This window comes from Haliaeetus albicilla, chromosome 9 (assembly GCF_947461875.1).
Source record: "Haliaeetus albicilla chromosome 9, bHalAlb1.1, whole genome shotgun sequence".
NCBI classification, from domain to species: domain Eukaryota; kingdom Metazoa; phylum Chordata; class Aves; order Accipitriformes; family Accipitridae; genus Haliaeetus; species Haliaeetus albicilla.
The window spans coordinates 2,211,271-2,232,681 of record NC_091491.1 but is presented as its reverse complement, the minus strand read 5'-3'; the positions used below and the strand labels follow the sequence as shown (position 1 = coordinate 2,232,681).

General features: G+C 44.3%; 1 protein-coding gene and 2 long non-coding RNA genes across 3 annotated transcripts in view; 2 read left to right on the top strand and 1 right to left on the bottom strand.

Annotated features, from left to right (window-relative positions):
- Positions 1 to 386: 386 nt before the first annotated feature.
- LOC138686720 (uncharacterized) lies at positions 387 to 12,160 on the bottom strand. The gene is made up of 3 exons (XR_011326031.1): positions 12,087 to 12,160; positions 2,535 to 2,665; positions 387 to 492 (listed from the first exon to the last, which is right to left on the bottom strand). It is a non-coding gene; the product is annotated as an uncharacterized lncRNA (long non-coding RNA).
- Positions 5,649 to 7,342, top strand: LOC138686668 (uncharacterized). Its single transcript, XR_011325967.1, has 3 exons — positions 5,649 to 5,857; positions 6,494 to 6,766; positions 7,240 to 7,342. It is a non-coding gene; the product is annotated as an uncharacterized lncRNA (long non-coding RNA).
- TADA2A (transcriptional adaptor 2A) overlaps positions 11,946 to 21,411 on the top strand; it is a 27,351-nt gene continuing 17,885 nt past the window's right edge. Inside the window, exons 1-8 of the mRNA XM_069790939.1 lie at positions 11,946 to 12,006; positions 14,004 to 14,188; positions 15,010 to 15,116; positions 16,220 to 16,279; positions 16,941 to 17,032; positions 18,498 to 18,655; positions 20,098 to 20,186; positions 20,971 to 21,043. Coding sequence (XP_069647040.1) covers positions 14,164 to 14,188; positions 15,010 to 15,116; positions 16,220 to 16,279; positions 16,941 to 17,032; positions 18,498 to 18,655; positions 20,098 to 20,186; positions 20,971 to 21,043 — 604 coding nt within the window. The 5' untranslated portion in view covers positions 11,946 to 12,006; positions 14,004 to 14,163. The remainder of the gene's footprint in view (positions 12,007 to 14,003; positions 14,189 to 15,009; positions 15,117 to 16,219; positions 16,280 to 16,940; positions 17,033 to 18,497; positions 18,656 to 20,097; positions 20,187 to 20,970; positions 21,044 to 21,411) is intronic.

The window sequence follows — 21,411 nt, the reverse complement described above, 5'->3', positions numbered from 1 at the left end:
GGTGGAGGGCTGCGGGACCGGTAACGGGACCCAGGCTCCGGTGGGGGTCGGCCAACCCCCGGGCCCGGCGCAGGCGGTGGGGCCTACAACGGGGCCGGGGCACTCACTACCAAGGCCCCGACACGTGAGACCGGGCACCGGCCCGCAGCGGGGCCTGGCCCAGGCAGCAGGACCACCACCACCCCCCCGGCACCCAGCGAGACCCTCGCCCCCATCAGGCACCGGCCGTGGAGCAGGAGCGACCCCCAGCCCTGCAAGGCCCGGCGCCTCGGCCCCCAGCCCGCCGTGCTGTCGCCGACCCGTGCCCTCCCGGGGCAGAGGCAGGGGGACAGAGCAGATAACGCCCGGCGAAGCGGGCCAGGCGCTGCCAGAGCCTCACCTTGCTTGTTCTTTCACCTTCAGCAGCTTGTTCTGTAGACGGACGATGGTTTAAAGGACTACCCCTTCTGCTTTCTTTAAGTTTTGTTTCAAGATCGTTGCATGACAGAGTTGCTGAAATGTAAATCCAGCAAGCAATGCAAGTTTAATTCCTAATGCTGCTGGATTCCTAATGCTGTGGAGGCAGAGCCTCTTCCTGCTGGGAGCGGCAGTCGTGCCAGGAGGTATAAAAGCCTAAGTATCTGCGCAGACAGTTTCGGGGTCTATTCAGCGTTCAGGCTCAGAGGGACAGAACCGACACCGGTACATCACTGTACCTTCCTCTCCTTCAAGGGGAAATAGGATTTCGTTGTATGATTTATATGTGCGCTGGGCTCTTGAGTCCTGCGCTTCAAATAAAGGGTGATGTCAGGTTTGAGAGGATGCTCCTGAGGGAGCTCGTCCCAGCTCGGGGGACTGCTCAGGGACAGCTGTCTGGGGCTCGCAGACTCCACTGCAGCAGCAGGAGCGATAATAGAACAGTGAATTTCCTCAGCCACAGACTTCCCTTTAAAACTCCAGGCAATTTCTTTTAAAAACGTGTTTTAAGACCGAGCCAATGGTTACAGGGGATGTGAGACTGTGCTCTACTGGGAAACTGTACACTGACTTGGGAGCACATGTTGGAATATGTGCCTGCTGCTGGCAAGTATTACACACCTGGAAAATCTTATTTGGGGCTTTGTGGTTAATAATATTATTAGGGGGAACAGACCGCGTTCTCATCTCCGTCAGGACTAAATCTGGCAAATTGTTCCAGGCACAGACATTTTTATTTATATCTCTGTAGATATGTCTTTTACATAAAGAATCTTCCTGCATTTACATGTTTTTATGAAGGAGCTAAAAGAGAAGGCGAGTCAATGTTAGCCTAATCACGTACAGTACTAAATCCCAACTCATGCAAAAGTGAGGGGGAGTACTTGGCATGCTGAGGGATTGTGTCCTAAATCACTGATAATAACTATATACAGAACTTACAAAATCAGAGATTACGACAGGAGCTTAGTTCATCCCGTCTAGTGTTCCGAGTACTCTGGTCGTGCTAAAACCTGCATGCTGCTTGTCTGCCCTGCCCATTTCATCCATTCAGTTAATAAATACTGTTCAAATACTGCTGGAGGAGTGATTGCTACATATAATTAAATCCTGTAGCAACTCTCTCATTCAAGGGCAAAGAGAGAAAAGAACACATGAAAAAGAGCGAATGAAATACATTAACCTTAAGAATAAAGCATGGATTTGGAAGGTGCTTTTGAAATTAAACAGTAATAATAGCCCTCAGCTTTGATGGCCTTAAAGCAGCACTTCATTTATCATTATAATATTAACGGTTGGGCTTTTTCACAGATGGATCCTAGGGCACATCATACAGAAGGACAGTTGTTAACAGCCTATATACATACAGCACAGAATAGATCCCAAAATATCCCATGATGTGAATTTTACACAAGCAAATAAAAGCTTTGGGCTTTGTATCTTTCACACCTGCTTTTACCCACTGGAGCCAGCAATAAAATCTCGCCTCATTGTGAACAAATGTTGGTGGAACACTTTTTACAAGGAAGTACAATTTGGGAGGAATTACCACAACCGATTTGGAATACACTGCAGGGTAAGGAATACCCAGCAATTATTACTGGCCATGCTGAATCAAATCCTGCATTTAGGACACCCAGTGAATTTTGTAAGCTGACTTACATAGGAGTAGGAATGAGTTCAAAATTTCCCTCAATTCTAGATTGAAGTAGTTACAAAGGACTAATTAAAAATGTGTTCAAGCTTCAAATTGCGGGCAGCAATAATGTGTGTTTTAATGAAAACATACTGTTCGACAAAGTTCAGACATACTTTCCAATAGTTTTATCAGATTTTGAATTGTAACCACATTTCTGCTTTGGAGGGAAGGGAGCGGTTAAATGCATGTCCTTTTTCTATTATGTTCAGAAACTGGACACAGTGCATTATTTACTCTAATCACACGACTTAACAAGTGCATGCACCGTTTACATGTGCAACCCCACATCCCCACACACATGTTTTCTCAAAAAAGCAAGTGTAGCCTTTACAACGCAAGTAAATAATTTCCAAAAAAAATACAGGGAAAACGTTATTACCTTCTATGATGCCAAGTTAGGGTTCCACATCTCTTCCCCAGGCTCTGATAACATCACCAGTGCAAACACAGGAAAGATCATCCTAGGTTAGGGGGGTCAGTGACGCCATCCATCCTGGCACAGCTCACGTCCTGGCAGGCAAGTAAAAGAGAGAAAGGTCAGATCGCTTTTTAAAGCAAAATCATGTTTTAGCTATTTAGAAAACGTTACAGAAGATTTCAAACATTAGAAATGAAATGTTAATCCTCACAACGCTGACAATATCTGCCTGTTTTGAAGGATAATCACTAACAAAATCCCTCATTCTCTCCAGTTAGCAGGTTAGCTGCCATCGCTAACTCAGTCCACAAGATGTGCTGTTATTGGTCCTAAGTTTTCTTACAGCTGCAGGAAGCACCCTAAATCATCTTGTAAAACTGCAAAGTTAGGCTTGTCTCAGCATAGCCAGCCCAGGAAGAGAAGCAGCAGAACTCATCAGAAAGTGAAATGGACCACTGTAGATGGGATGGTGAACATTTAGTAATGGTATTGGATAACCACATTAAAAATAAACATTTAGTTGTTTGGAATTATTTATAATCTATTCTCTCTCCAATATTTTTGAGGTTTTATTTACAAGGCTGAGGAATTTTGGATTCCTAATGGTTTCTATCTTCAGAAAGTTGCATAAAAATTAGCAAGTATGGAAACACAGCTTAAAAAAAGGATACAGAAGTGTCTGATTAGCTGAGTGAGAACACACTTACTGACAAGCTGATGAAGTCCTCGTCTGTAAAGGATCCTAACAGGTCTCCGCTGATCTATGCACTGTGTTTCACAGGCAGAGAAATGGGAGTGAACTTTTTTTTAAATTTTGCATTAATATACCATTTCCAAAATAAAAGATTCGTTCAACTGGATAAGCATTTAAATGTGTGATTTGCAGCTACTCGCAGGGAGGATTGTGTGGGGTTTTATACTTCTCAGGAAGATTCACATTCTTATTTTTTTTTTTACACTGGCAAATGGTGAATGGTATCCTTATTCTACATTCATTCTTTATAGTTGTTGTCAAGTTGCAGCTTACGGTAACTGGATGTCAATTATGAACAAACACAGCACTTCAGAAAAATACTTAATCATAAATATGAGGGCCAATTTATCAGGAAGCCCTCCTAAGTATAAAGCAGATCAAATGTACCTCACACTGGCCATGCTATTTAAGATTCTCGAACTATCCTACCTTCTCACACCTTTACCATCGTGGGGGGTTTTTTCAATTCTACTATTGGCTTTTCAATTTTAAATGAAAAGAATCATTGAACTAAAGCAGCTGAATACACTAAAATAAAAAACCCGCAGAAGAGTGCAAAGAGAATCTGTTTTTTATACCACCTGATAGTTTGTAAATATTAAATATTTATACTAAAATCCATCCTTACCCACCATGAATATCTAAACTAAATAGGCATTGCAAAATAAATATTGACATGCAAGCCTTTGCCACTCCATCTACTCTTTTTAAACTTAAACATCTCCTGGCATTACCAATGCTTATGGAAACGTTTTCTTGAGTCTCTAGAGCATCAGTCATTTGAAATGTCAGCGGTTATTTTAGACTGAACAACAATATTCTATCCTCCTGTGATCGGGGACATAAACCTGTGGTTATTGAGCATTTAAAAGCCAGAGGCTTTGGAGGAAAAAGTGATTTCTATCGCCACCTTGTGTCTAATATAGAAAATGCCAATTCTCCAAAACCAATCAACCCAACAGCCTAAAGAAATCTCACCGGAACTTTTTGATTAAACCTGCCGACAGTAGCCTGCTAATTTTCCCACTTATTTCTGTATGTTGCCTTTATGTACTGCCTCTGAGTTTGCTGGGCACAGCTGCTCCCAAGAGCTATCGCACTTCACCCAGCAGCACGTGGGGCTCAGCGTGGGCTCCCTCACAGCTCCTGGGAGCAACCTGCGCCAGGGCCAGCAGATAAGCACAGGCTACCTTCATTTCCTAAGCAGTTTTAGGCTTTATCAATAATCTGAAAAGCCTGAAATGGCCTGGGACCAGCCTGCTTGGCATCACTTCTCCCCACGCCAGAGCCCTGGTGGAAATCCCTGCCAGCACTCGTGACCCTTTGCAGCACGTTCCTTGCCCCCATTTGGAGCTGCCCTAGGCAAGGGAAGGCTCGTCTTTACAAAAGACCTGTGAGGGCAGGCGATGCCGGCTGAGGGATTATGTGGTGCTGGTTTTACTTCACCAAGTGGCACGGTGTATTTAGCCACACTTGTGCACCAAGGCTCGCCCTTGGCCTGTGGGTGTTCAGGGCCTGGGAAGGCTCAAGCCCCCCCTGCAGCTCCCCACAGCTCTCAGGAGGTTGCTGAGGTCCCTCTCTTTGGGGCAGAAGGCTTCAGAAAAGGGTTCTGTTTGCCCCTCAGCAATGGGGTGGCTGCCATGGTGCCCTGTTCTAGAAGGAGCTGAGCCCCATGGCAACCAGTGGTCCCCAGCCCACACCAAGACCCCAGTGTGGCCCAGACCTCTCTCCCACAAGACGCCAGGTTCACCTGTTTCACCCGTTTCAGTGCTTAACTCTGGGACTCGTGTTCAGGACAGACCTATTGAAAGGAAATTTGACCTACAGCGAAGATTTTTTTTTTTTCCAGGTCCATTTTTTACCAAATTCCACATTTCTCCTGATTGCATCAAAACTAGAAATTAGTACAATTTACAGAGAATTAAGGCTCTAACTTTAAACCCTCCATATGTTGACCAGGTTAAAGGTGCAGGAGTTTTGAACAGGAGTACGTGATTACAGAGCTATTCGGGGATCTCTGCTCATTAGCTCAGTATCTGCTTAAACAGCATTACTCAAAGGAAGCAGTAAAGGCAAAAAGGGCTTTGAGATTATCAAGAGAAGATGTAATTATGCTCACGATATTAATATTTAGCTTAGTGTTTGTGCTCAATCTCAGCAGAAAAGGTGAGTTGTTCACATACTTGCAAGTTCTAACTGAATAAAACTAAAGATTTTATAAGAGACTAACTTATGTAGTATTAGGAATAAATATATCTTTGTATGTTAACTTTCTCTCCTCAACCATGTGCTGAACTAATTCTTTAATCTATATGCCCTCACCTCAAATTCTTGCAGCTTTGCTGTCAGCAAAATGTTGACATTTAAAATTAGTCACTAAAAGAGGGTAGTACTGACTTAACTGTGCATTGTAATTAAACGTGGTTCACCCTTCACTCCATTCCCTCAGACCGCAGAGACTACAAATGTCATGTGGAAAATGCTTCAGAAATATCTGGCAGTGTAAGAAGCCTGAACATCTCCCTGCAAGGTAATGAGTCAATGGAAGAAGAAAGCTGTCAGGGCTCTTAATGGTGTGGTTAACATTTTCAGCTGTCTCAGCTATTCCTCAGCCACCTGACCAAAAAGGATATAAAAGATGATGCAAAATTTTACCTATTTTGCTAAAAACCAAAAAGACCATTATAGCAACCTTTGATGGGCTGGTGACACTTGCTATCAGTAATTATGCATAAAATCTGAAACTTTCAGATTTCAGCATCTGAGTGTCTCAATTAAGGGCCCCAGCTCCCACACAGCCTTTTGAGTCCCCAAAGGCAACAGGGACCCCAAACAGAGGGGTCAGTCTGTCAACTATTCAGGGAGTTGCCCATAGGTAGTTATGTTACTATAGACAGTGTGAACGTTGTCCTCCGGAGCGTAAAAACTTACTGTGTGCTTTGGCATTAAGAATAAAGCTAGTCCAACAAGAAAGAACCACCAAAGGGATTCCACACAGAGAACCTGCTTGAATTTTCCTCATTGTAACATGAACAGCGAGCTGTCTCTGAAGTTCCTTTACAGCAGTACATCCCTCACAGCTAACTGTGCTGGCCTGAACCTTTTGTAAGAAGAATTGCACATTATTTAAGAGAAGCCACTTCTAATGTTTCTTATCCTTTTCCAGCCCCTGGGATAGCAGCAACCAAGGGAAAGTTAAGCAGAACCCAAAAAGTCATCACTCTGGAATGCTTTAGTCTTCGAAGCCCCGTGCAAGTAAATCTGCTGTATTTGGAGAAGATACATGGAAATTTGACAGACCAGAGAGCAGAGAAATGTACCCTGCAGAGCCTGAAAGTCATCACCAGTGCAGACAGGAAACCTGCTATTGGACATACCTGTGTTTTACTGACACGCCCCAGGAAAAAGTTTCAGAGAAGATTTATTCTTAGAGAAAAAGGTAAAAACTTCAATGTAGCAAATATATGTTTAGGTATGTCAGAGGATGGCAGTCTTCAATTTCATATAGCTGATACCTTAGCAGTTATTAAAAAAAACTATTTGTACCTTTCTGTTGGGGGGGGGGGGGGGGGGGGAGAACTAGGAGAAAGTAATGATCCAGAATTAACACTACTGAAATCTTCAAGTTTTGGAACAATTCCATGCTGTTGTTCTCCCTTCTTTTGGGAGGGCCAGGAGGTCTTGGCAAATATAGTTTCCAATATTAATACATATAGAAAATTCTGTACATTGGGAAATTGCATAGAAGCAAGAAAACTAACTGTCTCTAGTACTTTACTGCAAATTGCCAGGCACGCTGCCACCTCTTGCCAACTGTGTTGGCGTGCAAGTAATTCTAGCCTTCGACTGCTTCTGGCTCTTCAGTTTAAACAGAAACAAACATCTGGTTTTAAAACTTCTTTTTATTTCCAGTGTTTCTAGCAGGGATATCAAATTGTGTTATAACAGCAAAGCTGCCCAAGCTGAAAGTTTTTGCAGAGCGTTTGACTGTCCCACGTGTGCACCAAGAAAACCAAACTTTAGAGAGTAAGTGCCAATTCTCCTGCCAATTCTCCCTCCAGAGTCACAAAAGTAGCATAGCGGTAGGTCTAAGGATAGAAAAAGATACTGGCATTCACACACACAACTTTGACAAAGTTCTCCTAAACAGCAATTTCTTTGAATAGCAGTATTGCCTCTACCAATAAACGCACTGGCCCAGGTGCTTTGTGAATCTATGGCTGTAATGAGAAAAGAGTATTTAAGCACTGACCTTCACAAGAAGTTACCCATGTTCAAGCATGCCCCACCAGGGCTCCTAGCTTCCCTTAAAAACCTCGCCTGACTTCAGCGGGAAGTCACATACACCAATTTCATTCAGGGACCAGGCAGGAACTGAAAGATATTTGAAACACTGTAAAATAAAAAGTTTCCAAGATTCTAGAGAGATTTACAGCTTCCTGTGAAAGCCTACAGGAGACTCTGAATTGTTCCTCTGCTCTGGTCCCCCTAACTTAGCCCAACCTAACCAAAATGAAGAAAATTTTGAACTGTCAAAGACTTATAAGCGCATTGTAAATATTCTTCTCTATCTCATTTTAGAGCGAATTCCATCCACAGATGACAAAGATATGCTGAACAGACAAAAACTAAGTATCGTCATTAAAGTGTTCATCGCTTGCATCCTGTTAGCCTTTGCAATACCCTATATTGCGTTTGTTATATACGAAATTCCCTGCCCGGTAAGTTTTTGAACATGATAGCTTCTTGTCTTAATCCCCCACGCTCACCCAGAATACAGTCTTGTCATTATGACTGACGAGTTGAAGTATGTTTACCAAGTTCTCAGGAAGGGACAACTGTATAGATATAGACAGAAGCTGTGTGCTCAATACAGCGAGACAAGAAAAATACATGGTCTGAGATTCACAGACCTCTTGAATTTACTGTGCTATGATGACCACAACCATCTCACAAACTTCTTGATGTATCAGGACACTGCTCTTCCTAGAGGAAACCTTGTTCCTCCTCAGCAGAGATTAGCAGCAGAGTAATTCACCACCTCCCTGGCAACCCAGCTACTGGTTTACAGGAAGCATGTCTGATTTTTGGTTGCAGTCAACTGCTCCTCAAATTACTGCTGTCAATGTGAGGCAATTCTGTCAAAAAGCAGCCCAGAACAATCTTGTGCACGGACAGCTGCTGGCTAGCTGGGAGAGGTACTCCTGATGCCAGAGGAAGAACAGTTTAGGGGTGGAAGAGAATAGGCAAGACTTTCAAAGGACAGGTAACCCTCTCTAGTCTTCTAGGCTGCAGGATGAACTATTTAAGCATGCTGCTTGACAGCATATATACAAGAGGGAGATACTGAGAACAAAAGCCATCTGGGGCTGCGATATGCCAACTTCCTTCTGTGAAGCCGTATTACTTTGATGCCTAAAAGTCCAGTAGCATTCACCACAGGCCCTCCAGAAACACATAGCCGTTTTTTAATTTTGAACAGTTGGCATTCCCCACCATCCCCTACACTCCCCTAACTGCTTTTGCTTCTTTCCCGAGTGCTTCTGCCCTGCCTGGATCCACAGCATATGGAGCAGCAGAAGAAGCCTATCTGCAGCCTGTGTCTCAGTGCGTGACAAAACAGCAACACTTTTAATCTCATTTCTGAAGGGCACAGAACAGAAGCCTCTGGAAGCTTTTGTCTGACCCTCAGCCTCCATTCCCCAGGTACTACTGGTCAGTGTCAACCAAATTTGACCAAGGAATAGCAGGCCTCGATGCAAGCAAGTTTCCAAGTGAAAATCAGATTAGATAGCAAGGAGACAGCCAAATCTGTCCCTGGGGGAAGCTGGGTGGTCTCGGCCATCCCCAGGGTGGCTGGCAGCCACGTGACAGGCCTCACATACCTCCTGGGCAAACAGCACAGGCAGCACGTGCCATCCTGCCCGTGGTCACAAGAGGAGATGGGAGGGAGCTAAGGGAGACAGGAGGGAAGCTGGGACTGACGGCGTGGCGAGGATGCATGGGGCCAGTCTGGGCTCATCTGTTCTGCTCTTCACAGGGTAACATGGCTTTAGGTGCATCTAAGCAGCAATTACTGCGCTTAAAGATAGACCTACCTTTTCCCCTGCAAAAAATTACATATCCCTGAATTATTAAGGTGCCTTTTCATGAAGAAATGATTTAATCTTGTGCTTCCTACCCCATTAAGTGAACTGCTGAGGTTGAACAGTTATACTCTACTCCCACCTCTCACTGTGACTTGGGATCAAGTCACTTAACTTCAGCTTACCCAATTACTTGTCTGTCACCCAGCTCTAACAACTGCCTTGCAGTGAGACCAGAGAGCTTAGCCTGTCGACACAGAAGAAGCCCTCTGGATATTACACAGGCAGAACAAACCGCTTGAAAGCATTTAATTTGCAGAAATTATCAGTAAATAATTTCAAATAGCAAATGAAAATTACCTCATTTATTAAAACTTCCGAGTAGAAAAAGGCAGCATGTGAGCACATTACTCATTACAAATTATCCACTTAGATCTTGGAGTGTAACTGTAGTGAGAAATGTGCTATAGTGAGAGGTTTGGAAATTGAACTGAGACCCTTAAGAGCCATTTCACACAAGCCATTGAACAGCCATCAGGTGGTAACACCTTTGGGCCTCTGCTAAGCTGAAAACCATTTGAACAGACTTAAGGCAAAAGATTTTTTATGTCATTGCTCCCTCCTGGAGACATCAGGCATGCTGTAACTTCTTTAGTTCAGTTCAGCCAGGAGATGTCGCACCACTAACTTACTGATCACTGGTGTAACACAAGCACTGGTGTAAGACTCTGGGAGTAGGGTTGTTTAACATTCCTCACAAATCTTTTTTCTTCCCTTGCCAGACAGACGCATGCTAGCAAGACCCTTACACACGAAGATCCAAAGTCATTGTCATTCCTGAAACCTACCCATGAAAAGCTGCAGGCCTCAGACGAACACCTTTTTTACCTGCAAAGATGCATCACCTTTCCCTCACCACTTACTGGAAACAGCAGAAACCAACTGCTAAGAAGACACCCATACTCTGATTCTTTCCATTAACTACCCAGCTTCTTATTTTAATTCCCAGATACAGGAAAAACCTGTTAGGATAAGCAATAAATATTTCATTGGCATTCCAAACTCTGCCTCTCCCAAATTCTTAATTTTTTCCCATAATTTTTCACATGCGTTTGGGGCCTGGGCAAAAGGAAAAGGAAATAGTTTCCAGTATTTTTAGTCTTGCTGTTAAATTGTTCAGACAAGGAGCATACATGTAGCAAACTCATCTTACAGTACCAGACCTTCTCCTCCAGCCTCAACAGGAATAATGCAGGTATTCATTGTTGAGCTTTAGCCCTTGTCTCAGTCCGAGTAGGTGCATCACATTTTCATGTGCTGATACAAAATGAATCTCTGCTCTATTTGCAAGCTACTTAAAACTAATGCAATCTTCAGCTCTCAAATATGAACTGCCAAAGGCTACATCTGTCTGCTTCAGGGAACGGCTCTCATCTCAAGTTCCCAGAATCTGCATAAATGAACAGAAGCAGCCTTTGAGCCTCGCAGTGAACAATATACCACTTCCCCCCAGTGCTGCAGATCCTGTTCATCTAAATCAACATCATGCACGCTCTGAGGGGCACCAGAAGAATTTCACACAAAATTAGTATCTCACAACAGCATAAAAAATGTTGTGCAGAAACAGTAATGACAGTTTTTTGTGGAAGAGGTACGGGGTCACTGAGCTATGTGGGGTACACACAGCCCTGGCCACGCGAGGTGTTCCAGGCAGGTCAAGTTTACTGCAAGGACAGCACCCAAGTGTAAGCAAGTATTTGAAATCCATAAAATACCAGTTGCATTTGCCAGCACCAAGGCACCACAAACATATAAAGAACCTACTTAATATCTGTGTTAAACCACATTTTAATTGTCAGCATCGCTGTACAATTGCGCCAGGCTCTGAATGAGTACCACGTCCCCACAGGACCACCATACAGCACACGAGGCTACCGCAGAGGCGACGAGCGATACCATGAGGTGTACGTTGCCACCGTGCCAGGCTGGCTGAGCAGACCATCTAATACGAAAACAAATGACTACTTTAAACAAAGCAACTGAGCTTTAGGGTTTTATGCAATGCAAGACTCATTAAGCCCTATGCAAATCCCTCTGACTGGATGTTCTCAACAAGCCCAAGCCCACATGTGTGCCTAGTTCACAAGGACACCCGCAGCCACCAGACGACCTCGCAGGCAGGGTAGTGCCTGCAGGCAGACAGGGAAGGGACCGGAGAGCCCTTTCTCCAGTGAAAGTCAGCCAGGATTTGCCTTCGTTACCTCAGAAACTCAAAAGGATGAACCCGAAAAAGATGACCTCATTGGCAGGAACCATCTGAAACCTGGTGTATTAACTGCTACGGGAAGGAGTTTAAATTCCTCCCTGCCCCAGGGAGAGCCGAGGCCTCTTCATTACGCCCCACACCGTGCAGCCGCGAAAGCGACGGATAAAACAGACGGGAGACCCCCACGGACCCCCCCCAGCCCCACAGCCGGGACCTGCGGCCGTTTGCCGCCGAGAAGGGCGGGGCCGGGCCCGGCGCACGCGCGGGGCGCGGCCGCGGAAGGCCCGTGGCTGCGCGCGGGGGGCCCTTCCCGCCGCCCGGCTTGAGGTGAGGAGGGACGGCGGGGAGAGGCGCGGAGCGCCGGATCGGTTGGACCCGTGAGGGGCGAGGGAAGTCGAGGACCGTACCAGAACGGGGAGGAGCCGATCCGGGGCGGGGTGAAGCGGGAAGGGCGGCGTCCGGGCAGCCGGTGGCGGGGCGGGAGGTGGGGGGGGGGGGGAGGAAGGGAGGGAGGGAGGGAGGGAGCGGGCTGTCGGGAGCGCGCGCTCCCCACACCGGCCCGAGGGGCCGCGCTAGCGCCTGCCGGGGGCGGGGCCGCGGAGGGGGCGGGGCCGGGCGGGGCGGAGGGCGCCGCCTGGCGGTGGTGGGGAAGAAGGGTCCGCCAGGGCTGGACGGGGCCTGGGATAGGGGAGAGTGGGATGTGGGATATGGGATATGGGGGAGTGGGATGCGGGATGCGGGGGAGTGGGATATGGGGGAGAGGGATATGGGATTTGGGAGAGTGGGGTTTAGGAGAGTGGGGTTTGGGATTTGGGAGAGTGGGATAGGGGGGAGTGGGATATGGGATTTGGGAGAGTGGAGTTTGGGGGAGTGGGATATGGGATTTGGGAGAGTGGGATAGGGAGGAGTGGGATATGGGATTTGGGAGAGTGGAGTTTGGGGGAGTGGGATATGGGATTTGGGAGAGTGGGATAGGGAGGAGTGGGATATGGGATTTGGGAGAGTGGAGTTTGGGGGAGTGGGATATGGGATTTGGGAGAGTGGGATAGGGAGGAGTGGGATATGGGATTTGGGAGAGAGGAGTTTGGGGGAGTGGGATATGGGATTTGGGGGAGTGGGATAGGGAGGAGTGGGATATGGGATTTGGGAGAGTGGAGTTTGGGGGAGTGGGGTTTGGGGAGTGGGATATGGGGGAGCGGGATATGGGATTTGGGAGAGTGGGATAGGGAGGAGTGGGATATGGGATTTGGGAGAGTGGAGTTTGGGGAGTGGGATATGGGATATGGGGGAGTGGGATATGGGAGAGTGGGATATGGGAGAGTGGGAGAGTAGGATGGGGGATTGGGGATGTGGGGATTGGGGATGTGGGGAGTGGGGATATGGGGAGTGGGGTTTGGGGGAGTGGGATATGGGGGATTGGAGTTATGGGGATTGGGGATATGGGGGAGTGGGATATGGGGAGTGGGATGTGGGGGAGTGGAGTTTGGAGGAGTGCACAGGGCTGTTGCAGGAACGTCCTTTGGTGCTGGCAGTGCACCGGCGGGTCAGTGGTGCACAGGTTCAGGCAGCCCTGTAGACGGGGCTAGAGCGGTTTGCAATTCAGAGAGTGAAGTGAGTGCCCAGAGGTGGCTGTGCGGCGTCACTTAGGGCCACGGGGTAAAAAGCCCAGCCTGGAAGTTGCTCTTGGTTCTCTGAGGATCCAAGCAGACGTGCAGGGATGTGTAGCCTGGGTTGAAGCAGCTGCCGTCTGCGGGGGGGGGGGGGGGGCTGCACAGCTTCAATGGTGTCCCTGCATGCAGGACCATGTCTCCTCATGTGCTGCTCATGTGCAGAAAGAGAAATATGATTTTCAGTAAGCGAGAAGCCTGAGCCGTTCCCAGCAAAAATACCGTGTAAAAGTGAGACATGTTAGAGGTCCTGCAATGGAAAGCAACTCAATTCCCTGATGGTGGACAGTGGTGTAGAACCTCACTGTACAGGTGCTGGGGAATCGGGCCTGTTCATGGGAGCTGCTACACAGTCAACGCTGACATGAGTGTGGTAGATTTTTGCACTGCTGTGTCCATGCCACCTCTAACCTGTTCGTTCTCTTCCAGTGCTTCTTGGAGGTGCAAAACACTTTCTTGCATTGCTCAGCACATACATTTGCACTGAAAGCCTCAGTTCAGAATTGGCTTATATTCCCATCACTTCTCATCTCTTCTTACACTGTATGCCACCTCTCTGCATTTGATTTCTTCTCATACACAGAAAACAGACTCTCAGCCATGTCAAATGTTCTCTGTTACAAAGACTGCTGACAGCCCTTTTGCTTTTGTGTTCAGGACGCTCTGGGAGGATCTTATCTGTGAGGGCTGCGTGAGAGACGTCTGCAGGGAGAGAATACCGGTTTTGGACGTACTGGTTGGGGCAAGGCTTACACTACGGGCTTTTAGGCAAGACAAATTTTACTCAGAGGAGCAAGAACACTGCCAAGGGAAAGGAATGGAGCGTCTGGCCTCCTTCAGTAGTAAGTACCATAAGATGACATTTGGGAAGTGTTTGCCATTGTTTAAAGACATTAGCAGCCATCTGGGGGAGAGAGATGGAAAATTAGCAATATTTGGTCCACAGGGTCACTTCTTTGATCAAATTCTCAAGAGCATGAGTACATGAATGATGCAGTGGGAATTCAGGTCTTTTTTTCTATCTACTTTTTATAGTTGGGCTAGTTCAAATCCATTTTCTTGGAAAAAATGCAGCATGTAACTTGACAGTCTATTTATTTTGACTACTTTGCAATGAACAAAAAAGAAAAACTTGCAGAGCAGTGTTTCATTCCTCGTTCAGCAATCTGAGCAGAGTCTGAGGTTTGGACGGGTTACAGAACGATCTTGTTGATGCCTTTGAAACCACAGCAGTATGCTTTATGAGTCTGCCTTGAGGTAGATGGATGGGAGACTGCAGCTGTCTGTGCAGCATTCTCCACAAATAAGGCCTTGGGTCTGGTCTTCGATGCAGAAGATGAGCGTGGGCACTGGATCAAATCAACCAGCTAGCGCAGCTTGCTGAGTTGTGCCAGGAGGCTGCTACACAGATTTTCCTTTGACTCTGTTGCACAAGTTTAGGTTTAGCCCTCAGTGTATTGGTTCTATTGGAGATGCAGTGCCAACATCTCTCTCACAACTCTAGCTGAACAAGGAACTTTTCACAGCTATTTGGAGAAGCTGCAGTAGGAAAGAGGTTATATACAGTTGAGTTCACTTAAAATTACTGGGCACAAGTGAATTTAGGTGGTTGCAAAACCAGTGCCTTGTTTGCGTTGCATGAGATTTGCTTTTGGCTTCACAGATGACCCTTTTGATAAGCCTCCATGCCGAGGTTGCTCTTCGTACCTCACAGAGCCCTACGTTAAGTGTGCTGAGTGTGGGCCTCCTCCCTTCCTCCTGTGTTTGCAGGTGAGTGCAAGGATAAAAGCAAAGGCATTAATTTCTTTGAGAAAGTCATCAAAGGCCTGTCCGGTGCCAAGCTGTTCCATAAACACATTAATAACTGGTCTCTGTAAACTTGTATCAACACACTTATTTGCTCAGGGACAGGGAAAATGACAAAGAAAATGTTGGAGGCTGAAGAACTGAGGCAGGAGCAGCTGAAGGAGATCTTTGTGAAGGCAGCCAAAGCTACCTAAAGACATGCAGTCAGCCTGACTGTGTAACGGAGCATGCTGCTGCATGTCTAGAGAGGTATCATTTCTGCCATTTCTTATGGCATGGAGAAGAAAAGCCATCAAGAAACACCCTTTCCCTGTCACCACATGTTGGTTTTTTCCTGCCAAATGGAAAAGAAAATTTGGGGAAAGTTTGCAATATTGACAATAATTGTTTGTGACCAGATACAGTTCTTTAAAAACTATGTGTGTGATCTGATAACCACAGAAAGTAGTGCTAGTTTTAATTATTAAATAAATAAGTTTGCATTATTTATGATTAAAAAATGGCAATAACCTCCAAAACTGAAAAAGGAGCTTAGCCTTGTGCTCAGATATGTACAAAATACACAAACCCATATTTTGTATATTTTTGTTCATTTACCTGTACTGAAAAACCCATAAATTTAACTGTTGAAAATGGCTGCAAACCATGCTGGTGCTTTTTAAACATGATGAAAGGGAACCTGTGTTTTCAATACTTAGGAAATGCTTTGTGCTTTCTTCCTGGAATGATCCACTTTAAAACATGCCACGAAACTTCTTTCACTGGCCTAACTTTGCCATAAATACTTAACAAAAAAGTATGTCTCTGTTGATTCACAGGAGTTATGTCTTGGTGCAAAAGACAAGTAAGATACAAAGACAGATTTAACACAATTTTAACAAAGATTTTTCTATCGTTTTATGGTTTTCCTAAAATGAAATCAGAAAAATCAAATATCTTTTTCAGCATATCAGGTGGTCAGTTTTGGATACTGAGTGGTTAGAGAATACAAGGAAAAAAGGGACCAGTTAAACTGTTTTCAGGGAAGAAGTAAGGGACTAACATAATGCTAATCTTTTGTTCTACAGTGTTTCACACGAGGATTTGAATACAAGAAACATCAAAGTGATCATACTTACGAGATAATGGTAAATATTCCTTTTAGATAACACCTACTCAATGCTGAGCTTTCATAACTTCCCAGGAGTTAGACCCTTGCTTACTAATGCTACACTGGAAAGTTAAGTGATACAATTCTTTGATTCAGAGGCTTAGAACTATTAAAAAAAGAAAAAGTCTCCTTGAGAGCAAAGAAAAATATCCACCTGGATATTGGAATGGAATAGGGTGTGTCTTCCACATAATGGAATAGTGGAGACATTTAAAGCTACATTTTTTTATTGTGCCTAGGTAGCACAGTGCATCCTACTAGACTTCCAATTCTTTAACCAAATTAATCGACTTCTGCTTCTGTATTCTTTTTCTTCCCCCAAATAAATCATTTTAAAAGTCTTCAGTAATTTTTATTGTGTTTCATAGTATAATATTGTTGAATTACAGCTGGTAGATAAAACATGTAACAGTATATTTAGAAGATCTGTAGCAACAAACTAGTTTTTACTGTAGTTGATGACCCAATGGCCTAAATAATTCAACGATTATTTGATCAGGTTTCATGGGACACAGTAAAAATTTAAAACTACCAGTATTATATACTATGGTGCCGTGTAGTTTAGAACTTCTTTGCTTTTCATGTGGTGGATTATAACAGAGGATCACAGCAGTTTGATTTGCTTTTTTCTTCTCTAGACTTCTGATTTCCCTGTTTTGGATCCTAACTGGACAGCTCAAGAGGAAATGGCTCTCCTAGAAGCTGTGATGGACTGTGGATTTGGAAACTGGTGAGAATTTAGTAGATCAGCCAGCTTCAGTGAATGATGGGTGGTTTTTCTTTTCATTTCACTGGATCTTAGTGTTGAATACATCAGTGCGCACTGAATGTTCAGTGACTTACTGTGGGTGAGACACTAATTTAGCAGCTGAAGTGGAAGACTGGGGTAGCAGATTCTGTTTTCAAATCTGCTGTTAGATATACGAGGAAATTGTTGAAGGCTTCTTGCGGGATGCAGGGGACCTCCAGTGAAGTACAAAGTTCCCTCAGTTTGCATTAAAGTCACTAGTTTTGAAGGAGCTCAACTATTGCACAAGGTTTTCTGTGCCTCAATTTACTCCTATGTAAAAACCAACTACAGAATTTGTTTGTGTGGTTTCGGTTTGCTTACAGTTGACTAGCTAGGTATTGTTATTTTTGGAGTTTTCCTGCTTCTCTGTCATATTTAGGATAGAGCAGTGGAAATATTTAATATTTTTATGTTATGTTCTGTTAAGTTAATTTCTGTAGTTGCTATAGGATTTTTATGCATTTGTAAATAAAGGAGATCTGTAGTCATGAGTTACCTCTCCTCTCCTTCATGAAAAAATAGCTGTATTAAAAGTATAGAACTCCAGACTTCACTGAAACAGAACTGTGAGTTCTTAGGTGTACACTGCTGTCATAATTAAGACTGAAAACTGTTTGCAGTTATGTTCTGCAAGTATGCTGTCTAGTACACTTTGCCCTACTTAGCAATACAAGTAATCTTAATTTTTTCCTTAAACACTTGGCTTTTTTCAGCCTTTGCCAAATAAAGGAAAAACTGATTTTTCTTCCTGGAATCCCTTGCATCCAGTTTTTAGTTTAACAGAAATTAAAATGATTGCTGCTGGTGGATTTTTTTGTTTGTTTTAAAGTCCTCAACTTACACAGCCATTTTATTAAGACAAAATACTTCGTGTTTCTAGTCAACCACTTTTCCAAGAAAGTTTGGCAAAGATTTCTAGAATGTATTTTGTACAACCATTTTGGTGTTTCAAAAAAACCTGTTTAACATCACTACACGAAAGGGGAAACCACTGTCCCGTTAAAATTGCAAGAGAAACCTGAGAAGCAGAATGCAATTCCGGACTTAGAATTTACCATTACCTGGAGTTAGTAAAATGTATAAAAAGCTCTCAAATAACAATACTAAATTTCAAGCATATAAAAGATTCGGTACACTCCATCAGCCAGGGAATTTCTCATGTGAAGACAGTGAATTGCATTACTCATGACCACCAAAAAAGTGCTCCCTAGCACTGTATCAAAGGTGTAAGTACTGGCTCAGTGTTAGTACACAAAATGTGAATTCAGACATCATCACAGATCAGTTCTCTGCACACAATGCGATCAATCTCTTGTCCAAAACGATCTTTTCCCACCAGAGAAAGAAAAACACCCTTAACATTTCTGTCTTCTTCTTATTAAACCTCCCCCTCTCCCCACTTTAGGCAGGATGTAGCCAACCAGATGTGTACAAAATCCAAGGAGGAGTGTGAGAAACATTATATGAAACACTTTATCAACAATCCCTTGTTTGCATCTACATTACTGAACCTGAAGCAGGCGGAGGAGGCGCAGCACAACGAAACAGCCATTCCTTTCCACCGTGAGTATCCCCTGCCCGCTAGCACGTGCAGGGAGCTTCCCCGCAAGATCTCTGCTCTTCCAAAACTGGAATGAGCAGCCTGTGGAGAAAGCCATGCACCACACATGCAGTTTGCTTTCATTCCGAAAAGGAGAGCTTGTTCTGATGGCTAACTTGAATAATGTTAGTAGTAGGGTTTTCTTCACACTGTATTAAATCGTCGGTGTATCAAATAAACCAGACTGCCAGTTCAGTGGGAAGAGGGAGGGAACAGAGTGGTCTGAAACAAACATCGGGTTCTCAAAACCAGAAGTTCCTGCGCAGCCAGTGGAAATGGTCACTCACAGACATCACCACAGCAAAAGGCTGGATGTGCGTATTTATTTAAAGGACAAGCTACCTCAAAGCTACTTCACATGTGGCACAGTGAAGCGTAACAGCGTGTCCTTCGTGGCAAATACCAGTGTGAGTTCTCACCCTGATGCTGGGGCGGTTACGTGTCTTGTCCAGACCCTGCATAGCAATGTTAACTGAGAAGGGATTTCTACCTTTAAAACATTTCACCTGATTATCTGCTGTGTACTGGGCCTAACTGCTGATGTGACTTGTCATAAAATCATTCCCTTTAAACTATGCTGATTTCACACCTCTCTCTTTAAAACTACCTTTTAAAAAGTGTATGTTAAATTTCAGCAATTTAACAAATTTTCAGTTTTCCTTAAATTTAACATCTTTAGAATTCCCCCAGTCTAGCAGCTGTTCCATTACAAAGCTCCCCAGAATGGCTAGGTAAAAAGATTTCTTGGTATCTGGAGGTTTAAATTTCACAATAAAGTGGTTAGAGCTAAAGCAGTAGGAACTGGACAATTTTGGTTCTGTCCCTGGCTGTCATTGATTTTTTTATGTGACCTGGGCCAAGACAAATTCTCTGTGCCTCAGCTTGCTTTATCTGTAGCATGGGACTTATAACGCTTAGCTCCTTCACAAGTGTGTTGTGAGCCTTGGTCCATTATTGTCTGTAAAACACTGAGCTCCTCAGTTGGGAAGCGCTGTAAAAATTCAGAGTTGTATAGCTTTAATTGCAGCTCTCTGTAAATGGCACCCAGAAGATGGCAGATTTAACACCCCTGTTGCTATTAACTAAAAGAACCTGCACGCTGAGTCGGAGTGATCTGCAGAGGTTTACCGGGGGGATGCTGAGCTCTGAAATGTAGAGTTTACATTTTATAACCTATTTATTACCTACTTTTGAGAATACTATGAAGATCTCAAATTACTGCATTTTTCTGTGGATGAACTCAGTCTTTTCTGAATATAACGCTGAATAAAAGCCCAATCAGGGTGTTTTTCTTCAACTAATTATTCCCACTTTTCCTGCAAAAGAAACACCTATTTACAGATTGTTTTCTGTTAAAAAAAGGCCCCAAGCCCTACACAACAACTAAAAACCTTTATTTTTTCAGCTGCTGATGATCCCCCACGGCCTACTTTTGATTCCTTGCTCTCCAGGGATATGGCTGGGTACATGCCAGCGAGAGCTGACTTCGTTGAGGTAAGACTCTCTCTTCTCCCATTATTTTAAATCTGCTACTGAACGCAAGGTCAGCAAACGCACGCTTGTTTGCCCCTGCCTATAGGTCTTTATAGAAAAAACATGAGACGAGAGGACAGGACGGGGTGATTAAACCAAGGATTTAATTAGAGAGGAGGCGCTGCAGGCCCACGAAGCTGCTAGCAGGCGATCTGTGAGTCAGTGGCTGTGTCTGGACGGGCTGTACAGCATGCTGCTACCACCAGATGTCCAGCCATGAATGGCTCTTACGTAAGCGGACTGGATGTTGGTGAATTAGATGCTCAGCAAAAGGGGTCAGCTTCAGCACGCTTCTATTTCATTTGCCTCAGAGAAGCACACAGGAGCCTGATCCAAAGATCACTTGAAAGACCTGCATTGTTTTCAGTGTTTTTAGCCATGGGTCCGGGGCCCCAATTCCTGTGGCAAAACAAGCTCCTGTACATGAAGTAATGAATTCAGCCGTATAGGGGCTTGTTGTTTTTGTACATTTGAGTGGAATTTCCACCACAGGGTGGGAGTCATGGAGATTACCTGATTGATTCTCATTATCCTATCACAGCATCCTGTTCCAGTTCCAGCCATGGGGGTGCATATTATACATTCTTAGTTAAAACTCCCCTGTGATGTATGTTGCTCAAGGATGGAACCTTGTACAACTGCGTATGAGTAAATATCTCTGTTTTCCGTACTTCTATGTGTACTGAAACTTGATACCAATTTTTTAGTGCCAGTTAGTGACAATTTATTAATCACCTCTGAACAGGAGTTTGACAACTATGCTGAATGGGATTTGAGAGATATCGATTTTGTAGAAGATGATTCAGACATTTTGCATGGTAAGTCCCATATTTTTGTACATTGTCTGAAAACAATGTTTCAGAGTGCCTGCAGAGCATTTCATTGGGTCTCTTTTTCTCTACACACTTTTTTAAAAGTGAACATACATTTTTAATTATCTCACTTCTGTGTGCTGGGATTTAAACACTGGCATTTCTATAGGCCTCACTTTCAAATCTCTTCCAAAAGCTCTTAATCAGCTAACGGACAAATGGTACTTATATATAGAATAATGCACTTCACTCACTGCTGAAATGTAGCCAGTTGTAAAGCAGAACATGACTGAAATCGAACAGTCTCCACCAGTAGCAGGCATCTCTTTAGGAAAGACACAAATGATGTTTTATCCAGTATAAACTGTAGAGAA